This window comes from Limanda limanda, chromosome 15, assembly GCF_963576545.1.
Source record: "Limanda limanda chromosome 15, fLimLim1.1, whole genome shotgun sequence".
Taxonomy (NCBI): domain Eukaryota; kingdom Metazoa; phylum Chordata; class Actinopteri; order Pleuronectiformes; family Pleuronectidae; genus Limanda; species Limanda limanda.
In genome coordinates this window covers 21420951-21444835 of record NC_083650.1, presented here as the reverse complement: position 1 = coordinate 21444835, position 23885 = coordinate 21420951, and the positions used below count along the sequence as shown (strand labels likewise).

At 39.8% G+C, this 23885-nt stretch overlaps 1 protein-coding gene across 1 annotated transcript in view; it reads left to right on the top strand.

Moving 5' to 3' along the window:
• The first annotated feature begins 4140 nt into the window (after window positions 1–4140).
• Window positions 4141–23885, top strand: part of fancl (FA complementation group L) — a 25737-nt gene continuing 5992 nt past the window's right edge. The window contains exons 1-9 of the mRNA XM_061087551.1: window positions 4141–4448; window positions 5309–5367; window positions 5535–5595; window positions 6198–6254; window positions 6591–6688; window positions 13931–14027; window positions 15608–15676; window positions 22306–22456; window positions 22666–22749. Coding sequence (XP_060943534.1) covers window positions 4365–4448; window positions 5309–5367; window positions 5535–5595; window positions 6198–6254; window positions 6591–6688; window positions 13931–14027; window positions 15608–15676; window positions 22306–22456; window positions 22666–22749 — 760 coding nt within the window. The 5' untranslated portion in view covers window positions 4141–4364. The remainder of the gene's footprint in view (window positions 4449–5308; window positions 5368–5534; window positions 5596–6197; window positions 6255–6590; window positions 6689–13930; window positions 14028–15607; window positions 15677–22305; window positions 22457–22665; window positions 22750–23885) is intronic.

Sequence of the window (23885 nt, the reverse complement as noted above, 5' to 3'; positions counted from 1 at the left end):
AAAATACAAACTTACTATAAGAAAGAAAGAAAGAAAGAAAGAAAGAAAGAAAGAAAGAAAGAAAGAAAGAAAGAAAGAAAGAAAGAAAGAAAGAAAGAAAGAAAGAAAGAAAGAAAGAAAGAAAGAAAGAAAACATAAAACATTGACGTACTGCCAATACATTTACTTTAGAGATAATATGCGAAATCTATGAGTGTGTGTATGCAATTCAACGGTTTCTTCCCATAATAATAAATTTAAGATGCAAAAACACCAAATTCGGACGTTTTGAAATAAATTGGTTGGGCTAAAAAAATGTTGATGAATAGCTAAGAACCCTCTCACAGTAGCTTGAAATCATGCATTGTTTTTAACTATAAAAAAAGAAAAAAAAAAGAAATGTTCAAAATGGTGCTCGGAGAGGACAAAAGATAATCTAGACCTGGACATGCACAAACTACTGAATGTCTGCAACACATTTTGCTGTCAAGACATTCCATCAATCTCGAGCCCAGGAAACAATACGTCCCATTATCATTCAGATACATGCAAAACACCACGTTAAAAAAAAGCAGAAAAGAACAAGAGAGACATAAAAAAGCGCATCGGATGAGGTACCCCTCAGAGAAAGAAGGAGAGAGAGAGAGAGAGAGAGAGAGAGAGAGAGAGAGAGAGAGAGAGATAGAGAGAGGGAGAGAGAGAGAGAGAGAGAGATTGAGACAGAGAGAGAGAGAGAGAGAGAGAGAGAGAGAGAGACGCAGGGTGCAGGACCCACACGGTGTAGTTCCAGCCAATTGCATTCCAGAGAAGTGACCATGGCCAGCGATAAACAAAGCACCATAGATCATTCCTCCCTCAAACGGAGACGAGCGCTGGAGGCAGCGGAAGGGAGGACGGTCAGACAGAGAGAGAGAGAGAGAGAGAGGGAGAGAAGCAGACAGAGACAGAAGACGAGCACAAGAGAACAGAAGAGCTCACCACCTGCATGCATCTGCCCCTCTGCCATCCTCTGGTGCAACATTTTGATGCCCTTTTTGCAACTGGAGTGCCGTTAGCCGGCCACACAGCACGCCTGCAGATTTACTCTCTGCGAACGCGAGAGTGAGCCAAAGAGAAAGACAGAAAGAGAAGACGGAGGAGGGCTCCAGCTGCTGCTTTCTCCCACTTCCACGGTGCAGACGCATTGTATAGAAAATAAAACACAACAAGATATCCTTCAATTGTTCCCATTCTCGTAAGAGCGCAAGAGAAGGGCATTCAGCACTTACCCACTCCCAGACACAAGAGTCAGATTCAGTGTTCATTTGAGCCCCGTGTGCCTCACAACAGAAACTCAGATAGTCCTCCAGAACAGACGTGCAAAGAGGAGCAGTGAGGTTCTCCCTCTTTTGTTTGTGAATCTGCCTGGCTAGGTTTTTCTCTATTTGCATCAGCCGGCTTTTTTACGGCTTTGAAGCAGGTGGATGACAAAAACATCAATCTCTCCAGGCACACTGTGTGGCATGCATGCTTTGACACACTCCCCTCACCGGCTCCGTACAGTATAATCACACATTCCTATTCTCTCTCTCTCTAGCGCGCAGCTCCGCGAATGAATACGGGCTCAGGAGGAAACTGGAAGACAAGTGGCTATTGTTGGAGTGCGCTTCTGTATAATCATGTTGTGATTGGGTTAAAATAGGAATTTGCTACATCTCCAGAGTTCCATTTGCTTTATGCCGGGGCAATTTTATGCAGGGCATTGGCTGAGATTTAAGTTTGCAACGGACAATAACCATAAGCCAGGGTTGCAAAGCCCCTCCTGTGTAAACCACCTTTAAGATTAATGAACAAGAACATACAGCATGAGTAGCCATGTGATCTAAACAAACTGGGGTTCGAGTCAAGACAGAGAAGAGCATTTAGTAGCTAAAAGTGTTGGTGGAGACCAAAGCGGAGATGGGAAGTAAATGAATGCTGATCTAAAATGAAGTAGCTTGTCCGAAACATGTCTCCGCAGATAATATTGCTCCATAACGACTGGAGGGGTTAACAGGCAACAGTTTGCTAACATTTTAGCGATATATTTACATTATATTGTCAAGTTTCCAGCTTATTCTACTGCCCCCAGGTGGCCACAAACTATCACTTAGTGCAGCTGTAACATATTTAGATGTTGTGTAGTTGCTTCTGTAGGATCTGAAAAAACACGATTTTTGTGTTAGCTTTTATAAAAGTGCAGCTTAGGTTTTAACATAAAGTAACCACAGAAACAATGCAGAAGCAAACAATGCATGAATTCATTTTACTGTTATATCCATGTATAATATCTTTACCACCAAAACGCTGACCTAGGTTATTTATCCATTGATTTCCGTGAGAGTCAGTGGAGACTGTCAGACTTTGAAAACCTTTAAATGTGAGTCGATCAGAGTAAAAAAGTCAATTTAAAGTCTAAAAAACCATCAGGAAAACAGAAGGTGACCTATATTAACAAGTCCAGCAGAGAGGTCACTCCAGAAGTTATTTATGTTATTTGAATTAATCATACCTTTGTGAAATTATTATTGATTATCATTTATTAATTAAAAATAAACACAACTCACAAATCATCAGGAGTGTGTATTCATTTTGAACATTTCCGGCCAAATGGCCAAACCAAAATGAGACTCTCTGGTCTACAGAGGCCTTCCATGATTGTTGTCACCAGCTCGTCCCAACCTTATTTTTGTTGTGTAGCAAAAGAGCTGAAGTTGGACAAAGTTTAATTGCCCATCGTTCGTTTTTCTACCTTTGTAACTATTGCTGTTGGGTTGAGTTGAAGCATGATCCTCAAGCATCGGACCTCTCGTCCCATTATCTCTTTGACTAACGTCAGGTAAATGAATCCTGGGATAGGTCTGACCCGGACAGGTCTACCCTTTGGAGAACACATCCTCTCTGTTAATTCATGACATTTAATATACATATGGTCTACAAGGAATTATTCTCCACATCTGCTTTTATATTAATATAAACTTAATATGGCACTTAAAACAACTAAACATAATGGAACATTTGTAATTTGCACAAATAAATATCCATTTGTTATTATTACCTGAATTATATTGGGTATTTGTAGCTTTAGGCCACTAGTTGAACACACTGCATGTTATGGCTTATTTTAGCAGAATTATTTGTTCTATTCATTTGTCACATAAATCCATCTTTCGATCAAGAACAACAGCAGTAGGCTAAGCACCTGAGCAGGAGAAATAAAAAAAGTAATTTCGCAGCTATTTCTGTGTTATTGCTTATGCAAATTTCGAATGAGTCATGCCAGTAAACGTTCTACAGCAGAAACTGTGATAAAGTACTTTTGTTAGATAGAGATTATGATTTAACTTTCCTTTTAATTAATGCAACAAACAGTAAGCAAATATACAGCCGAACCCCAAAAAGACTTTAATAAACTGACCTTTAACCTTTAATACACTGACCTTTTACTATTATTATTATATATACTGTTGCTGCCATTATTACTATATACTGCTATTATATTGGTATAATTACTATCTTATATAAATATATATTATGTTATATTATATACTATATATACTGTACTATTTTTATATATTGTCTAACAATAACATTACCATCATATCATCAGTACTATTACCATCATCTTGCCACTGCACCTTATCTACCTATTTATCTTGTGTTTCTGTTTTTATTCTTTCTACCTCAATATTTTTTATTTTATTCTATTGTATTGTATTTTATTGTATTCAAATATACCGGCTGCTATGACATCTTGATTTCCCTTCGGGGATGAATAAAGTAATCAATCAATCAATCAATCAATCAATCAATCAATCAATCAATCAATCTATCTATCTATCTATCTATCTATCTATCTATCTATCTATCTATCTATCTATCTATCTATCTATCTATCTATCTATCTATCTATCTATCTATCTATCTATCTATCTATCTATCTATCTATCTATCTATCTATCTATCTATCTATCTATCTATCTATCTATCTATCTATCTATCTATCTATCTATCTATCTATCTATCTATCTATCCATCTATCCATCTATCCATCTAAACGTCTCACCAACGTGTGTGTCTCGGAATTCCGATGTTTTTACAAGTTGGTGAAGGCATCTGCGTGACGTCGTTGTTTATGTTTCATGGAGGGATGTGTAGTTTTCATTCACTATGCTAATGCTAACGATAATGCTAGCTTAAAACCTGCTTATACAGCAAGATACAGCTGCGCAGCCGGTGTTTTATCTGCATTAGTTTGAAATATGTGAACGTACGTGTTAGCTCCGTGTTGCTGAGTCACTTCCTGTGTCCTGTGGGACTGCTTGACTTCAGCTGAGGAGAGAGAGTCTGTGGCTGGAGGTTGAACGATGGAGTCACTGGTGAAAGACAACCCGATGCTTCTGCCCCTCAACTCCGACAGAACTATCTATGACGGATTCATCACCGTCCAGGTAACTCCAGCTAACTTCAGCTAACTTCAGCTAACTCCAGCTAACTCCAGCTAACTCCAGCTAACTCTAGCTAACTTTATTTATTGGATGTTCTGACAAGAAAGTCTCTCCTGTCTGCACTGACAAATGTATGAATTTAAAGATATTTTAGATTAACTTATGCAGTAGATTTGCCTAGACCACGAGTATCTCCACAACACCGTCACTAAAACTTTAGATTTATATTTGAGCACATCACCACTAAAACTATGCCAGTGCTAGAAGAAGGGAGTTGTAGAAAGGAGAGAAAGAAAGAGGCGATAGTTCATTCAGCATAAGTAGTATTAACTTCTTGCTTTACGCTAAATCAAACAATTAATATCATTGATTCAGACTTGAATAAAAGTTAAGTTCCACTTTGAAGGTGTCCCCTACTGTACGTAGAGGAACTTCATATTTCCAATTTCCAGACAGAATTCTGTGCTGCCTTCATGAGTCAGTTTTGTTTTTAAGCATTTCTAATGTATGTAGTTAGTTTCTGTTTCTGTTTCATTCTATCATGACCCCCACCTGACTCTGACTTTTATTCCACCCCCACACCTCTAGGATGTGTTAAATTAACAACATAACATAATAAATGTTACTTTGTATAAATATTGGTAAAAAGTGAGTAAATAAGAAGTAAACAGTGAGTAAATATATACTGGTTTCCTATTTTTTATTGCTCTCCTATGTATGTTGTATTTATTGCGTTTTTATGTTTCTATGTTCATTGTATGCACCAATAACCAGAGCAAATTCCTTGTATGTGTGAACGTACTTGGCAATGAAATACTTCTGATTCTGATTCTGAACACTGTTTTTTATTTGTTGTTTTGTAGGAACGAGACTTCAGACTGAGAATAGTGCTGCCACCAGATCACCAGCTCAAACGGGCCAAGTGAGAATTATCATCCATCTTCTCTGATGTTTTATGTTTCACATTATAAAGATGGTTTAATATTAGTGTGTTGAGAAATGTTACTAATTGTGAATCATTGCTCATCCACAGAATGTCTGTTTTAGTTTGTGTTTGTTGTTGTAACTGTTCATAACTCTGTATTGTAGGTTGCACTGCAGCTGGCAGCTAAAACACCTGTTGCATGGATATGAGCCCATAGTGAAGCAGGTAAACTCTACACACACACACACACACACACACACACACACACACACACACACACACACACACACACACACACACACACACACACACACACACACACACACTGAACATCTTTCTTGTTGCATCGTAACATTTCAGTTGTGTTGTGAGCTTTGATTGAGATCATGTCGATTGTCCTGTGCTTCCTGTATTTATTTATCTGTCTGTGTATTTGTCATGTCATTTTGCTTGTGTCTCCGTTGTGTTTGCGGCGCCGTGCCAGGCGTGGTTCCCGCGCTCTCTGTCACCCGTTAGGCTCGCCTCACTCAGAGGCAGAGAAAAATATTTTTCACTGTTTAATTAACATCGCCTGGAAAATGTCCCTATTTGTTATGTGGCCCCTCAGGGTTATTTGGATGAGATTGATATTTCACCCCGGGCTGCAAAGTTCATTATTTTCACAGCCTTTAAGCTATCATTAATTATTAAAGCTGGTGGCAGCCCCCATTAATCACAAACGCTGTGTTTGATTTGAATGGCTGGCTAGAGGAAAAAAAGTAGACACTGTCACTTCATTATCCTCACATGCAAGGATGCCTTTCTCTCTTTTCTTCCACTTCTCACAGAGGCTGCAGCAGTCGGCCGATCTTGTCACTTTCTTACTGGAGCTGAAGACTGTCTTGGTGAGGAGGAGAGGGACACGCTGTGTTAACACGTTCACCATGACATTGTTACCATAAGACTAGGTGGTGCATGAGAACCTCCAGGCACTATCAATAACCTTGACGGCGACTCACACATGTACATACTGTATATTTTTTTGATAAATTATTAAAAAGTGTGACAGCCTGTATGTTTGCTGACAAACAGAGGCATTTGACCTATTGACCCTGAGTGCATTTTTGTATTCACCTTATTTGCTTTTAGCAGAAACGAGATGGTGCATGGTTGTTGAGTTGTGCAGCGATGTGCATAGTAATCTGGGCTTAAAATAAGAAGCGCTCTCTGTGTTGTTGCAGGAAGTGGGTCTGAAGAGCCGACCTGAGTGCAGCTCCATCCCACCTCCTCAGTATTACTCGCAGCTCATCTCTGAGATGGAGACCCTTGGGTGGAACAAGTAAGTGGGCCTCGGTGAGCAATAACACTGCTTCTAAACCGGCATCAGAAACCAAATCGATCAAATGTTGGGAAAGTTGGCTGAGACCACCATGTTTGCCAAATTTACATTTCCCTTTGAGAGGTGGCTTACCTGTGGCCTCTAGGGGTTGCTGATTCAAAGCGGCATCAACCAACTATGAGTGGATCCAATCTTAAAATCATCATGCTGAGGTAATCTGCTTGTAAATTCCCGAATATGTATTTTTTTATCTACAGTTCAAACATAAGTAAGAAAGGGTAATTTCTAAAGAACATTTAAACAGAGCTTAAGCTGACTTAAGTGCCGGACAGAGGATTTTTACACAGTATCTACTAGGGACGGGAATCGGCAGAGACCTCCCGATACGATACTATCACGATACTTGGGTGGCGATACGATATGTATTGCGATTCTTTGGGTATTGCGATTCTGTAAGTATTGCGATTCTGAAAGTATTGTGATTCGATATTACGATTTCCCGCGATTTCTTTTGGTTATTATTTTTTTTAAATATTGGACCATGGAAAAAAGTTTAATCATAGTACAAATACAACACAGTCAAATTCACTTAGAGCTTTACAAGTTTTATTTCAAATATTAACATTAACTTAATGACTGCCGGGCAGCCAATAGAGAAAATAAATAAAAATGTGCCCTATTATTGTATAGCCCCTGTCAACTGCACACAAACTGACAGATTAAGAAATGTAGGCCACTTAGGCTACTTTTAAACCATAAATAAAAGGTAAATTAAATAGAAATATAGAAATAAGTTCATTCATTATTTCAACTTTGAAATAAACAAAAAGTAGGCTGTGCTTCATTGTTGTCTGCATGTAGGCGATGCAAAGCTAGTGCTTGGGTATGTTTAGATTCTTGTGCAAAAACAAGAGCTGGTCAACTTGCCCCCCCCCCCATATATCCCCCCGTATAGACCAATAAATATGTTTTAGAAAAAATCAATTTTGGAGGCAGCATGGCGATTTAAAATCGTCATTCACAAGAATCGCGATTTGTAACTGAATCGATTTTTCCCCCCATCCCTAGTATCTACTAAGTCCCGAAGTCTCTAGTCATTTGTCTGTACATTTAATGATTTTAAACTTTGAGTAAACGGACGACCAGTGCTCTGTAGCTGCATCCATGCAAGGGACATTGTTCAGCATGTTCACCACAAGGGGCGCGTTCACAACTATGGAAAAGACAAGTGATTCTCTCCAGTTCAGGGTCAGCTCTTTGTGCAGCACTGGTTGCTTAAGGGTTCTGTGGACTGTGCTCAGCAGCAGGTCTTTACTTTCTGCTTTTTAGTGGGAATGCTTAAAATCTCAGATTTTAGGGTCTCTACTTTGCTGGAAGTTAACTGGTTGGAATTTAAATACACACTTGAAGCATGTTTACCTGCCCTGATTGCAGTCCTGGCAAGTGCTTGTACGGTTGTGCTTGTAAGCTTGTATTTTTATTTGCTCCGCATTTATTTCTCCTATTCGTATCAGAATAAGCGTCCACTGATAATCCATCTGGTTTTCAAAGTGGCCCTTAAACATAAAAATGTAACTATTGTCGGTATTACAGCAATAAACTACTGCTGCAGTGCTGTTGAATGAATCGCCTCTAAATGCAAACAGTTGTTTAAATTGCCTCACAGCGAGAATCAAGCGATAATGAAATTAAGTTCCCTGTTCCCCTTCCCCACTTACGTGATGCTAGGATTCACTGAAAGTGATTTGCCTGCAGACATACTTGCAGATGGCGCTTGTTTCATGTTTCATGTTTTTTCCTTTTCTCTGTTCAAGCTATACACGGGACTTCAGCTACTGCACCCTTGAATATAATGGGGCTTTATAAGAACTCTTAAGCCAGAATCAAGGAAATGATTGAAACGGTACCTTACTGACATTATTTCTTTTGCACAAACGTAGGTGTCTATATGATGACAAAAATCCACTGTTCTAATGGTAGTCCGTACATTTATAGCTCTTTTCTAGTCTTGTTGAACACTCAAAGCGGTTTACAGTACAGTTTTGCCATCCACCCATTCACACACACACTTTCTCTATCATACATCAATCATACACTGCCAGAAAAGCTGTCAGGGGCAATTTGGGGTTCAGTAGCCGGCCTAGAATTTTCATCTCACTCTTGTTTATGGTGAACTCCACTGTGTGTACGTCAAAATTTAAGTAATTTTACAGTGATGACATTTAGGACACTTTGGCACACCGAATGGGGGAGACAGGGATCCTACTGCCAACCTTTGGTTTAAGGATGACCTGCTCTACCTCCTGTCTGTGACTTTTTTTCTTGCCTGCACTCTAAACTGATTAAGGAGGCTGCAACACAACCACAACAACAGCTCATAGCCCATTAACAAATAGCTCTTAGTGACTTCCTTATTTTTAGTTATTGAGTTATAGTTAAATCAAGGTTACATTAAATGACTCTCAGGCCACGAGCGGTGACAGGCTCTGCTAATGCCGTCGTCTCCACTCATCGGGAGAGGGAGGCGGGGTTGGTGATAGTTAGGGAGGAGATATGTGTTCTCCCCCAGCTTGGATTAAGCCTTGACTACTACACTCATTTTCCACTTTCCTATTAATGACCATGGCTACAATTATGATATTAGCGAAATGCAAATGGCTCTAATTGAAGAGTCTCAGGTTTTAATAGGAGAAGGGGAGGTGAAGGTATGCTTTATGCTGGAAATGAGACCAAACATCATTTTCAGTGTCATGTTGCGGTTACGAGGCATTATACACAGTGAACCTCAATCTCCAAGGCACTCCAGTTTCGTTTGCGTCTTAATTTGTATGGGCCGTGCTAATAGCCACCAGGGGTTCTCAGCAGTAATGCTGCCTGCTTATTGGGCCAGGTAAGTGAGTCGCTCTATCTCGGTCTCCATTACTGCATTTGAGAGTGTGGTCATCTTAATTGGCTGGAGATGGCATACCGTGTGTTAATTAATGGAGAATGAGGTCAAGTAGTACAGCCGCCATCACTTGGTGACCCCAAAACATGGCCCAGGATCCGTCTGGGCTCATTATGGGCTGGCACTCTTAGTGCATGTACACAACATGGCAATCAATTTATTTAAAGTTTTTATATAATAAATCAATGGTATTACAAACATGAAATGTCAGTAAGCTTTGGTAAGGTGATGGAGTGGCATTAGTGCCATGATAGGTTCTAATGATCTGAATAAAGGCAGTCAAATGCTCTGAATTTATGAACTGATTTGTAATTAACTGAAGGATTGACAGGAGACCCACAATGAGAAAAGTTGAGTTTTACTACTTTCTGACGCGCTTGTTTCCTAATAGGTGTGTGACTGATTTATCCCTTCTGAATCCAGGCTTTATAGTTAAAAGAAAAACCTTGAAATTCTGAAGATTGGACAGAATCAGCTGTTACAAGATGAAATTCCAGCTGGAGCCTTCTGAACGGGCTGAAGACTTAATGTAGGATGATCAGAGAAAATGGAATTACAATAATCAAGTCTGGAAGATATGAATAAAAGCATTATGTTTTCAGCATCACAATGATAGAACAAGACCAATTGTAGCTATATAACAATGATGTACAGTCTTAATAATCCTCTTGATAAAAGACTGGAATTTCTGAGAGGAATCAAAAGTCACTCCAATGTCTTTGATAGGTGAGCTCTCAAATTCTTAAATAATAACCCCTATTGGCTGGTTTAACAAATAATACATTTGATTTATCAGCATTTTACTGCAGAAAATCCATGCTTATCAATATGTAATATTGTATAATTTAGGCATTTGGAAAGATCGATGGGCCTTACAGGTACAATACAGTCATGTCAGTGCAACAGTGAAAAGTGTCACCATGTTTCCAAACAATGTCTCCAAGGGAAGCATGTAGATAGCAAAAAGCACAGGCCCCTTGGTTGCAAATTTAAGGATTACATTAATGTAATTTGCGAACTGATATTAAGATCTCTGCCAGGCTATGTTGGGCCAACCAGGCCTTGGCTGAGGGAGTGAAAGGTTTTCATTGTGTAAATTATTGTTTTTTTTATATTATTTCAGTGCAAACACAAATGTTATTGGGACTTAAACAGCTGTACAGGTGCACCTAGTTAGTAATCATAATGTCCCAATCAGAACAGTTAATGCTGTAAACCTGGTCAATGAATAAAAAGTTATGTACATGTCATCACACACAACTATATGCTATTGGCAAAACAATATGAATTCCTCATATTTAGTTATTGAGTTATAGTTTAAGGTCTGTTGATGTCGGTGGTCATGAATCATTTGTCAACACACACACAAAAGCAAAGACATGCACACACATGCAAGCACAAATGAGCGTGGTGTGCACTGTGTGGAAGCAGATCACTTGGCTGTGGAGTTGTAAATGGGATGCTCTCATCAGTCTTCCCAGCAGGACATCTGACTGTCATGCTGTTTCCATCATGGCCAAGTAGGGGCGGCAGCTAGTCCCTGATATCCTGGCATAAGACCCCGGAAGAGAGGAAGGAAGGGAATTTGTGTATTAGTGATGCACCAATGACTTTTTCACTGTCAATACAGTTGTACAGACCTAAAACTTAAAAGTTGGTCGATACTGAGTACTGGTCTCGGTTGTTCTCAATAATCATAATAGTTTACATTTAGAGATACAACTTTATACACGTTGTAACATGGCTGGTTGACATGGCCCCTAAATAATGTGAAATTTTAAGGCAACATCACAATATATTTATATATTCAAAAATATTTTCAAGTTTCCTCTTAAGCACTTCATAAATGCTTGATTCAACCAATTGAATCACATCAGTGGGATGATTGTAGTCTGATTTAAAACTTTCTTGTTTATATTCATAAGTTGTTTCTATTGGAGATATTTTTATTTTTAAAATGGGGGGGAGACCACAATAACGTTAAATTTAGAGGTTAAACATCAAAAGCCGCTAACAACTATTTTCTCTAAAGTTATGAAATGAAAAATATTTTTACTCCTGAATTGATTCATAATTTTACAATGAAGGTTTCGGGTTGATGTTCGAGACATTTTTACGTATCAAATATGATTTCATAGCATAACATTAAACATGAGTTTCTGGATGTCTGAATCCAGCCAAAGTTTTTTGATTGATTCCAACAGCAGCTGTGAGCAAAATGCAGTGTCTTTGTAATTCAACAAGAACATCAGTAACTCTTCTCTAAAACTGAAAATTGTATTAAGTAAGCTGATTTAATCATTATTGGATTAAATGAAGGGCTGTCTAACTCAAATCTGTTGATACTTAAATGTATACATTGTATATCATGCCTGTTTTTGGCCTGATAAGCCCTGAGATCAGTATCGACACGCCCTTACATTTGGGAAGGTTGTCTATGTGTTTGTGTGTGGGTTCACACACAAACACCCGAGAGATAGAGGGTGATGGAGGTGAAACTGAGGAATTCTATCCAGAAGTTCAAGTTGCAGGTAAACTACACTGAGTCGAATTGGCATGAAGATGATGTCATGTGTGTGTAAGTGTAGATGTAAGTGTGCATATGACACTTCAACTGTCGCCCTTCACAGGCATTTGATTGCAAGCGTATGAACGAGCAGACATTTTTATGAGTTGGGCAAATCTGACACCGTTTCCCATCATTCCATCACTTCCCTAAGTGTGTGTGTGTGTGTGTGTGTGTAATTCGTGAGCAAGCCGCTCACATCACACTCCTCTACCGCACTCCATAAATCCTCAGCTGATATACAGCGATGTCAGCCTCAACACAGAGCGCCGATCATAATGTACTGTAAATCTGGAGGAGGTCTGTTCAAACCCTTTGTCTCAGATCAGTGTGTTGTCTTCAAGTCTGAGTCGACCAGAGATGGACTTAAGCAGCAGTAAATCTGACAGCAGCGTTGATGCATGCTTAGGCCCCATCAGTGTTTTGTCCTTACCCAGTCGAAACGTTTTTCTAATTAGCTTCAAACTCTTGCTTGAAAAATGACATCCTACCTGAAGGCCATTGTAAGATTAACATTCACGGGAGCTGGAATATGAATCTTCATGCTGCTAAAATCCTTGTAGTGTCACTTTTTTTACTTGGTTGCAAATGGATGTTGGACAGGTTTCTTCCTGTTGACATTCAGTTGTCCAGTCTTTACCTGTCAAGATGTCTTCAACCAAAATGTATTGAAAAACCTGCTTTGCAATATGCACAACGTGTTATTACCAAATATTTCTCATCTAATTTCTGCCTGCGTTATGATTGGATTTTATGATGGAAATCATATAGGTGGAGCTGGTGAACTATTTTTCCACATTATGTTCTATATGGAAAAAAATGCATATATAAGCCAATATCAATTTATCTGTGTCTGTGATAGGCCAATATTGGCCGATGAAATTGACCCAACAGATATATCAGGCTTACCGTTACCCACACTAAAGAAATTATAATAGAGTAAGCCGATGGATTATTTGAGTGGATTTATATTCAGTTGGTTTTAAATAGGCATGTGAGTGGCATGAGGAATATTTTCAATCAAATATATTTCTGTTCTTCACAATTATTCTAAATTAATCCACGTAGATTAGTGGACAATTGCATCTTCATCGTATCCTTCCATGAAAGCTGTATTAGACAATGTATTAGAAAATTGGCTGAAGTGCCCTGTGATTACATATGGTTATTGTATTAACATAACATTCATACAATCAGTGTGTTTCCACCAGTTTTGTTGGAAAGCATAAAATCCCCTGTGTTCCTGGTGACTCAGCATGAAATACTTTCACCCGCAACATGATTTGGTTTGTTATATTCCACATTAATGCATTAAAAAAGCTCTCGCTGGAGAAGAGTGCTAATCAGAATTTCAGAGGAAGACATCCTGTCGTTAATGTTTTGCTGGATTTGGGTGTGATTGAATGTAACCTGATGTCTCCACTTTGGTACCCAAAGTAATAAATCTGAAGGCAGAGTTGATATCTCAATATGGCTCTCTGCTGCTGTGATTAATGATGGATAATGGCTGTTGTCAGTACACAGTGTTGTGGGCACCTTTCTCTGATTTATCGTGTATGAATGGTGTGTGTGTGTGTGTGTGTGTGTGTGTGTGTGTGTGTGTGTGTGTGTGTGTGTGTGTGTGTGTGTGTGTGTGTGTGTGTGTGTGTGTGTGTGTGTGTGTGTGTGTGTGTGTGTGTGTGTGTGTGTGTGTGTGTGTGTGTGTGTGTGTGTGTGTGTCCATCTTCAGGCTGCTTTTCATAGACACAGAGTTCCGAACACTGAGACTGAAGGCGCAAGACTCTTCTGGGAGGCAGCACATTCTCACTATCAAACTCAAGTCGAAGGTAGGAGGCACATATGGATACACATACACAGTTTTCTTGGGTTTTATTGGTTTCACAATTATTCATCATCAAATGAAACACTCCACAGCTTGACAGTCCATCCAAATCCAACCAGGTTAACTTTACCAAACATATTTTGGATGTTCAGTTTACCGACAGAAAATGACTGATTTACATCTGCACATCTGCACACATAAATCTAGGTCAAACTGGAGATGAGGAGGAAAGACATGATAACTCACCGTGACTGTGATGTAGCACAGGACATCTAAACTCTGTGGACAAGATCGTATGGTCACGTTTCCTAATGTGCCCGGCAGCAGGAGATTGTATCACTATCAAATGGAAGAAAATATGCACTGAAATTGAAGTTAAAGATTTAAGTCAATTTTTACTATTATACAATAAAATATATGATTTTCACTCCTGACACTATAGAACTTTCTTAAAATCTGAGTCAGAATCGCACGTATAGCAGCTGGCAGAATTATTAGTATCGCACAGCGCTGTTGCACAGTCTAGGGAAAAGTGGGTGGGAGGCATGGTGAGGTGATGCTTTCCTAAGCCCGGATGACATCCACTGGGGACATGGAAGGGTAGCGGGACCCCACTCCGTGCCCACCTGCCCACCTGGCCCTCCTCACCCCTCTGGCACCAGGTAAAAATAGCTTGGAGAGCTCCCCGCGTTACAGCTGCTTCCATCAGATCCAGCGCCAGGTCATCCCTCACCAGGCACAGCTATGGGAGGAGGCAGCACTGGCACGGACACATGGAGGCTTGGCTGGCAGGGGGAGTGAGGGAAGAAGAGCGTGGGGAGAGGACGAGGAGTAGTGTGATGTTGAAGGTGAAAGGAGAGAGGAAATCTGGATCCTAATGTTGTAAACAAGTGTCTTCTTGATGACTTTTAATGAAGTTTTGGCTGAACAGCAATGACAGATCACATTCAAATGGCCAAGTGACAACTAATAACTCCCAGCAAGTGAAGAACAGTTGCTGTCACTAGTCATTAAAGCACAGGTTGAATGCTTTAATGGCTGGTCGGTTCATAATCTATATATTTCCATGGCATCTACACTTCTACATTAAAAGCCTCAAAGGATCAGTACAGATTAAGGGAAGGTGGGGCTGATATTTCAGGTTTATGCTATGAGTACTGTATTTCCTGCAGGCCTTTGTAAATGCCAGGACTCTATGCTATGAAGCCATGCATCTCCGGTCCTATAATAACAATAAACACTTAAACTGTTAAATCAAATTAATGGATTCAGTCAACAGAAATGCTTTTACTTTGAGTTTTCCTTTTACTTAAGCAGGTACAGGACGTGTTGCAAATGATTACGTTTCAAATATAGACATGAAACTGTGGTGAACGGTCATTTCCACTGTCTGTTTTGCTGTGAACCATGTGTTACATTGAGAAAGACAGTGTGGCCGCTCTAACCTTATAATGTACTCCAGAATGAAAAGTAAGATGTTCTGTGATACACACCTGTCACTCACACATCCAGTGTGGCCTGAGCCTAAGACTCACAGAAACAATAAAAAAAACTGATAACTGTCCCATCCTTTGCACCCTGCAGCACCCTGCAGAGGGCCCGGAATGCTCAGCTGACCTGCCCCTCCCCCTGGCCATAACATGGACACCACAGGTATGTAAAAAAAAGTTTTATGATTCTGGCAAACAAGCTATTTAAGTAGGTAGTTTCAAAGAAGTTCAAAACACAAAAATACAATGGTAACACTATTCCAGGCAGCTGTGGCCCAGGGGTGAGAGTGGTTGTCCTCTAACCAGAGGGTTGTCTCGGGCAAGATACTGAACCACAAATTGACATATGAATGTGTGTGTGAATTTAAAACTGTACTGTAAAGCACTTTGAGTAGCACTTCAATGCTATAAGCTCTATATAAATACAGACAATAATTTTCGACAAATTGTTAAATGTAAAACCACAATATTTGGAACTGTTTAATATATGTCTGAATTTATACTGCTTCTCTTATTTGAAATAACAGAAAGTCTCTGAAACAAAGAGGAAAAAAGCAATAAACATTGAATTTACCACCAGGAGTCAGATTATGTTGATATTATTCTGAGGTCAAAAATCTGAGATAATGCTACACTCAATTTCAACCAAGACCACTACTGCCAAGACTCTGGACCCAAAAGCTGACTATGGTGACCATCGCAGTTCTCGATATGAAAATTCCGTTGGCTCTGTATTCACATGTATAGTTAGGGTGGGGCATTTTTGCTGTCTACGTGGGTTATCTCTCTAGCTAAGCTCCAACGCTTTCTGCACTACAACAGATCCACCTGGTGTGTCTACACATGATGTGTTTCAGCTGCATTCTTCAGTCGTCAATCTCACACGTATGAAGGAACAGACAGTTTCTGCTCCCTACATCCTTCAGCTACAACCGCATCATTGAGTTTGCTGATGACACAATGGCATCAGACCTCATCAGCAACAATGAAACTGCTCACAGGGATGAAGTGGGCCTACTAACAGAGTGGTGAACGACCCTTAAAAAATAACTTGAAACTATTGTGGACTTCTTAAACTTCCTTAGCAGCTGCAGACTGTTCAGAGAGACTTTAGTGAACGGATAAAGCTCAGGGTGTGAATTAGACTGTGCCGAGTGGAGCAGAGAGAGGATTTTGAAAAGTGGTAGGGATGTGTTCCCTCTGAAAATCATGCACTACTACTGGTGACATTAACTGTAATCTGCTTTGCACCTCATTTTGTTAACAATCACTAGTTCAGTGCCCGTTCTAAACATATTTGGAATGGCTTGTTTGCGTCCCGTTGAATTTTTACTTGTTAGCAAGTGATTCTATGAATGTTGCCATGACATCAGCACCCATCCTTTTCATAGAGTGAAATCAAAAATAATGAAATTATCAAAATCATCTAGCGGGCCAGGCCTGTCGACCGCTGCTGTAGTTTATCTGAGGACTGTGGAAAAGTAAATATTCTACTGGGTTTGCACACTGACAGTTAAGGCACACTGTCCTGCCCCCACTAATTGCAAAGTGCTGGTTGCCTGTTTGTTAATACTTGATTAATATTGAACGTATCAGAATGCAAATGTTAAATGGTTTGTATTTTTATGGAGCTTTGAGTCTTGATGACCACTCAAAGTGCTTTACAGTACAGTTTTACCATTCACCCATTCACACACACATAGTGCATCTATTAGAAGCACTTTTTTTATTCTATGAGGGTCAATTCAGGGTTTCAGCATCTTGCTCAATGACACTTCGTCATGCAAATGGGGAAGACTGGAATCGAACTGCCGACCTTCTGGTTGGAGGACAGCCGCTCTTCCACTCAGCCACAGCCGATTGCAACACTGCGCTTCTTTAGGCCCTTAATAATACCAAGTATCTAAAATATCTTAATAATGCAGAGTGTGAAATTGATCAAATGAAAGATTTTCAAACAGGAATTACTAGAGTAACTGATGAATTGTTCTTCTACTGAGATCTTGATGAACAAAATATTTAACTTGACGATCAATGGAAACCAAAATCATCAACCTATTGAAGGTTTGATTCAAAACCGGATCGAAAAATCCAAGTAGAAGATCGAAATCACAGACTGATACAACTTGCTGAGGCATCTCATAATGTGACTCAGTTGTGTGGATGGCCTCCACGTGCCTGTATGATCTCGACGTCTGGGCATGCTCCTGATGAATCTGTGGATGGTGTCCTGGGGGATCTCCTTCCAGCCCTGGATCAGGTTTTGCTTGCTTTTGCCTGCATTGCACCTGTTGTCCCCTTCAATTGCACCAAAGCCGGTTAAATGGATTCACAATCACTTGTGCTTCCTAAATGGACAAATTGATTCCGCTGAAGTTTAACTGACTGGGTGTTAAGTGTTCCTTTCATTTTTATGAGCAGTGTATATAATACAGAGTGTGTATTTTATTATATTAGATTCGTTTTTTTGTGCTTCATCAGAGCCTCACACGTGGACAGGGTTATGTTTCCGTTCTGTATTTTGTAGTGAGACCTTCTGTGGCCGTCTGAGACTCAAACTGTGATTAGGCACAACACAGATACACTTGAGTCATCCTCTGCGACCTATTGCACCTGCTGTATTAAGACAGTATTTTCTCCCGGCCCCTACAGTCCACTTTAACTGGCAATAAAGTGCTTTGTTGTAAAACCAGCTGTGGGCTCTGCCGCATGTTATATATTCTTTCCCCTCCTTGTTATTGTTGTTTGCCGTCTTGCTTCCTTCACTCCAGCTCTGCTTTTCATCTCTGCCACTGCCTCAGAGTCTGTGTGTCACTAGCTTACTGTCACACACACACACACACACACACACACACACACACACACACACACACGCACACACACAGATGTCTTGTGCTTTTTTACAGTCGCAGTCGCTTTGTCAATCATAAAAACCACTGCTCCATATCTGAGCTTTGCATTTCTGTTTCAATATATTGTGTGTGTATGTGCATGTACACGCATGCGTGTGTGTGTGTGTGTGTGTGTTGCTGAGCTGATACATGGCAGGCGTACAGTGAGGACCAGCTTAGAACAGCGCTACCGTATGGAGCCTGTCTGCCTGCTGTGCTGTTGATGGATCTCTCCCACACTGCGACATGAAGTGTGTGTGTGTGTGTGTGTGAGTGTATATGTGTGTATTCACTTGTGCCTATGCCAAGTGTGTTTTTTTGTCTGAAGTGTGAAGGGTGTGTGTGTGATTGTGTGTGTGTGTGTGTGTGTGTGTGTGTGTGGCAGGGGGGAAGGGCTTGTCTGTCGTCAGTCCTGACATGTTCATTTGAATGAGTAATTATTGCTTGCTCTGTTGCAGGGCCAAGACGTGCCACTCTGTGCATTTGTGTGGAACTAGAATAGGAAGAAAAATAAACCTGTGTGTGAGTTTGTGTCCTTTGTGCCTGCAGAGTATACAAAGGCGATTTTTAAACAACCAAAGACTGTATTTATTAAGATAGTGAGGAGGTTTGAGTGTGAACAAAAGTGGGAATGTGTGTAAAGAGTCGTACATCTAAAATAATAACTGTCATTATAGATGCAGGGGAATCTTCTCAGAATCTCTAAAATTCCATATGTATAGTTTAGGGTGTGACTCTATATCCAAGTAAAGCTGACTCATGACCCCTCATCACCTGCTGTCGGCACGTCCGGTTGACAAAAGATTGTTAGTCCTTTTTTTTATTTTTAAAGTTGTTGATACCTGAGGAGGTAAAGTTCTTCAGTATTTAACTAGAAACACTCAGCAGAGCGCAGACGTCCACCAAGGCACAACAGTCCCCTTAAATTTAAGGGGCCTATTGAATTTATTCAAACAAGCCACCTCAAATTGCGCACTATTTGAGGTGGCTTGTACTAATGGATATCATTCCCCCAAACATGCTCTGATATTTTATTTCATCAATAACCATAAATTGTTCCCTGGGAAGTAGGTGAAAATGTCATAAAAATGTTAAAGAAATTGGAAAAATATCTTGGATATTGTTTGAATCCATGCCAAGATTTAATGGGTTCTTTTTTGGCCCATGTCCCATCCTTCAACCAAGCTTTGTGGAAGTCAGCTGGGTAATCCTGCTGACAAACAAACAGGGGCAACAGTCATTAGAATCATGCAATTAGAATAATAAAAGAAATTAAAAAGAAAATGTTTTTTGTTAAATAAATATACTTGTGGCTGTGTGTGTGATCCTGGATACACATACTGAAAGCAGTACTTTGGCAGGAATCTAAAATTGTCATCCCATGAGTACAAAATACTTAATTATGTAACAAGTACTGAATAAGTCAGAAAGTCAACATGTTGACAGCATTGTTGGGTTATATTTTCCTTTTTATTAAATTGATTTTAAAGGTTGGCCATAGGCAGTTTTTCCAGTAATTTACTTTGAATATGTAAGTTTAAAAAAGGAGAAATGGTTACAAAAATATAAACCATATGACAGTAGAAATGCATCTTCTCTATGGTCACATCATCTATACTGAAGGTTCTCTCCCTCTCATATTTTGAATATTATCAGACCATTGTGGCCAAAAATACAAGTCATTTAGTACGCCTATTACACCATGTTGCATCTGTGTGATGATGCACCTTTATCTGTACGATATTTAGCAGGTCATCCAAAAGTTTACATTTCAAATGTTATCCATGATTTGTTTTTTCATTTTGCAGTTTGTCCCCTCCTTCAATTCTTACAGGTGTTTAGTCATGTCCAGATGTGGACCAGTTTAGTTGGTTTAGGTGAGCTTCTACCAAAGCTTTCGACTGTTCCACACAGCCTTCTTCAGCAAATTGTCTCTCCACTGCTACCAATACAATTCCACATCACATGCAATTCAATAAAAGATGCTAAATTCCTGTGTAAAGGAGAGGCGGCTCAGTGAGAGAAGGATTTACTGAAAACAGGTTAAAAAGAGTGAAGTCTAATATCGTCCATGTAAAGAGGAGTGGATTATTTCAGCCCAGCTGCTTTTAAGAGCTAAATTGAGGTCAGTCTTAGATATCATAAATAGATAAAAAGAGCTGATTGAGACGGCCAAGGAGCCAATCTCAGCTCAGAGTCTGAGTCTTTCATACTTTCTTACAGCCTCCCACCCTCACCCATGTTCCTCTCTCAGATACAGCAGGAATTCAATTACCAGCTCTTCTTCAGTTTTTTTCTCTTTCTTTCTGAACGGGGCCGAGCGTACTTATCCTTAGCAGTAACCGTAATCATGCCACTGGCATTAATTGGGCTGTAATTGCTGAGGCTCTCAGCACCTGGACGATGCTTAATTGTGTGCACTGTGCTGGCACAATGACCCATAATTTTTGGTTCATTTTTTTCACCACCCCTAATTTTTTTCCTTCTCATTCCATCTGTATTGCTCTCCCACACCTCCATCAGCCTGCCTTTCTCTAGGTGTGTGTGCATGTGTGCACTTTAAGTTGTTTCACTTTTAACCAACTGGTCGCGCTGCACTTTCAGTTCGTTCACTTTCCCTGGCCTCAGATTAGACAGCAGAAGCCCTCTACACTAACAAGAAATAAAGTCTCTTCTCTTTTGTAATTACAAAGTGATGGTAAAGTGAAACAACTCTGGTGAGTGCACGCTCTCGAACATAAACCTAATTACAATTTACTGTTTTATTCACCCTTAACTGCAGGGCTGTGCTCAACAGTTATTTTAATTATCCGTCCATCTAATGGTTCTTTTTGTATTAATACATTAATTGTGGAGTCCTTAAAATGTCAGATTTTCTTAGTGCACAGGTTGATCTATTGAAATGACATGGTGTCATCCAACAGCAACACATATTACATTTATTTTGTATTCAAGACAAAGAAAAGCAGTAGCTCGTCACATTTTAGAGGCTGGAACAAAAACACATTTGCTTGATAAGTGATTTGAACAGTTAATCTGTCACAAGAGTAGTAGTAATTTTCTATAAATCAACAAATTTAGTTTTCATTTTCGCTGTGGGTTCAATGTTAAGTAGCTTGTTGATTCACATTTCTACATGGGTAATTATTTTACTTCTTTTTTGACAGTTTGTTTTGATAGAACTTTTCTTATATCCAACATGTACTGCATCTATTACAGACTGACTGACATGGATAGTGGGAAGGCTAAACAGAATGTACAAAATGTCATATGTATTTATTATATGCAATAATTCCATAAGATATTCCTTATCAGACCCTTATGAAAGAGAAATGTGTTTGAGGATGATATTTTACAGTTAAATCAGAAACAATAACTTTATACAAATAAAAGTAAGACACATACAACCAAATATTTAAAACTTGAATTCAGAAAAAAAAAATTCTATATCTAATTTTATCATCAATGTACATCTTGTTCTGTAAACGTACATTTTTCATATCAGCTGATAGTGATATGTCTGTGAAAGGCTCACATCGGCCAACTGATCACTCATCCGTCAGGCTCTAGTGAGCACAGGTTTAATTTCAGGTCGTTTCTGCAGGTGTAAATAACCTCGCTGTGATAGCTTGCTGGAAATAGTTCCAGCACTATCTGTCATTTAGTACAAATGTGTTTGTGTGCAGAATGATCTTCCATGATACGAGGCGTTAATTCATGAACTTGGCAGGTGTTGGTCGACATATTTGTAAAGCTTGGTGAGAGCCAGGGAGCCAGAGAAGCTGGAAATGACAGAAACAGGACATAGCAGCCTTCAGTCAAACTGAACAAGAAGTAGATTATTACAGACGCCTCTAGTGTACTAAGTCACCTCTCTTTTCCTTCTGCGCTGGTTTGATAGACTACTCTGGAGCAGCTCCACAACCAGTTCCTGCTGGTTTTAGAGTCCCTGACAGAGTTCTGGGATGTCCTGGACGAGATCGACGGCAGCACCTGGATTCTGGAGCCGGAAAAACCCAGCAGGTCCGACACCATGAGGCGGATCGCCATTGGTACTGTGAACTTCCTGTCGTCCGGTCACTTGATATATAATAATAACATATAACCCTACTACATAGTGTCTTACTAAATTTTACAGGTTAATGTAAATTATGCAACTGATCAACAGGAACGATCACACACAGTAAAACTAATGATTTTTTTTGTATGATGAACATTTGAATTGTCATTGATTTGGGTGCATTCCTGGCTGTGTTAACAGGAAACAATGTCTCCATTAAAGTGGAGGTAGATCCCAGACACCCCAAGATGCTGCCAGAGTGCTGCCTGCTGGGAGCTGAACACGGTGCGTAGGACCCCAAAGACATGGCAACGCTTCAAAGTGTGTTCTCAGGCGGTGCGAGAGCATAAGAAGCATATCTGCTCCATTACACACCCTAAACTGACATGCTGTATTATAGCATGGAAATCCTTTCCTTAATATTATACGCTCATCAGGTGTTCATGAAATGTGTGTGTTGTTTTATTTTGATTGACTTGACTGATGGACAGGCCTTTGAAATGCCTGCTCACACAAGTGAGTATCCACAGTAGATGGCTTCGTGCATTATGGTCATTCAGTACACCGAACATTGCTTCCATCATTGTGGACTCTGGATTTAGCTTCAGAAGGAGGGCTGATTATGTTAGCAGGTTATGTTGTCAGTTTTAGCAGGATCACGTTAAAACTTCATTAATGCATTCTACATTTTTTTTATTAAACAATGACAAAGCCTTAGCAAAATTCCTGTGGGCACGAAAGGAGATCTTCAAATAGCTTTCTTTATTCAAATAAATCTCCCAAAATTACGTGTATATGCTGTTGGTAGAAAAGTGATGTTTTCTGTGTTTTGTCGATTAGTTGAATAATGAATCTAAACATTTAATCATGAATGTATTGTTGATCAACTAACCGACTACTTGTGTTCACATTAATGGGAACAATTGTATACCGTGCCTCTTCATAAGGCCCATATCACTGGTATCTGACTTAATCCAGCTGGGGATCAACTCAGGCAATAAAGTACAAATCCAGTCTGAGCTGTTGTTATTCAGATCAGGTCAGTGCGAAGCCATCAGGTAGGAAGGAAAAGGAATAGTGATTCTGTCGGCCATCATGTCACAGGACTTTCAGCTTTCAGAACGAGGCACATTTCCCTTCTCACCGCGCCGACACGGAGCCAGAGAGCTTCACGTTTCTATTTAAGTCCCCGTCAATTGTCGGCCATTGTTTCTGTAAACTCAAGGTCATGCAGTTCGTAGCCTGTTGCCTAGCAATGCAACTGAAAACATATTAAACAAGTACACACTTCAGCCAAGATGGGAGGCAGGCGGCGACCCTCAAATACGAGGGGTCACGTAGAAATATTGCTTTTTGCATGTAGGAATAACAAGTAGTGAAGGTGATGAGAAGTGCACAGAGACAAAGTTCCCTGTGGAACA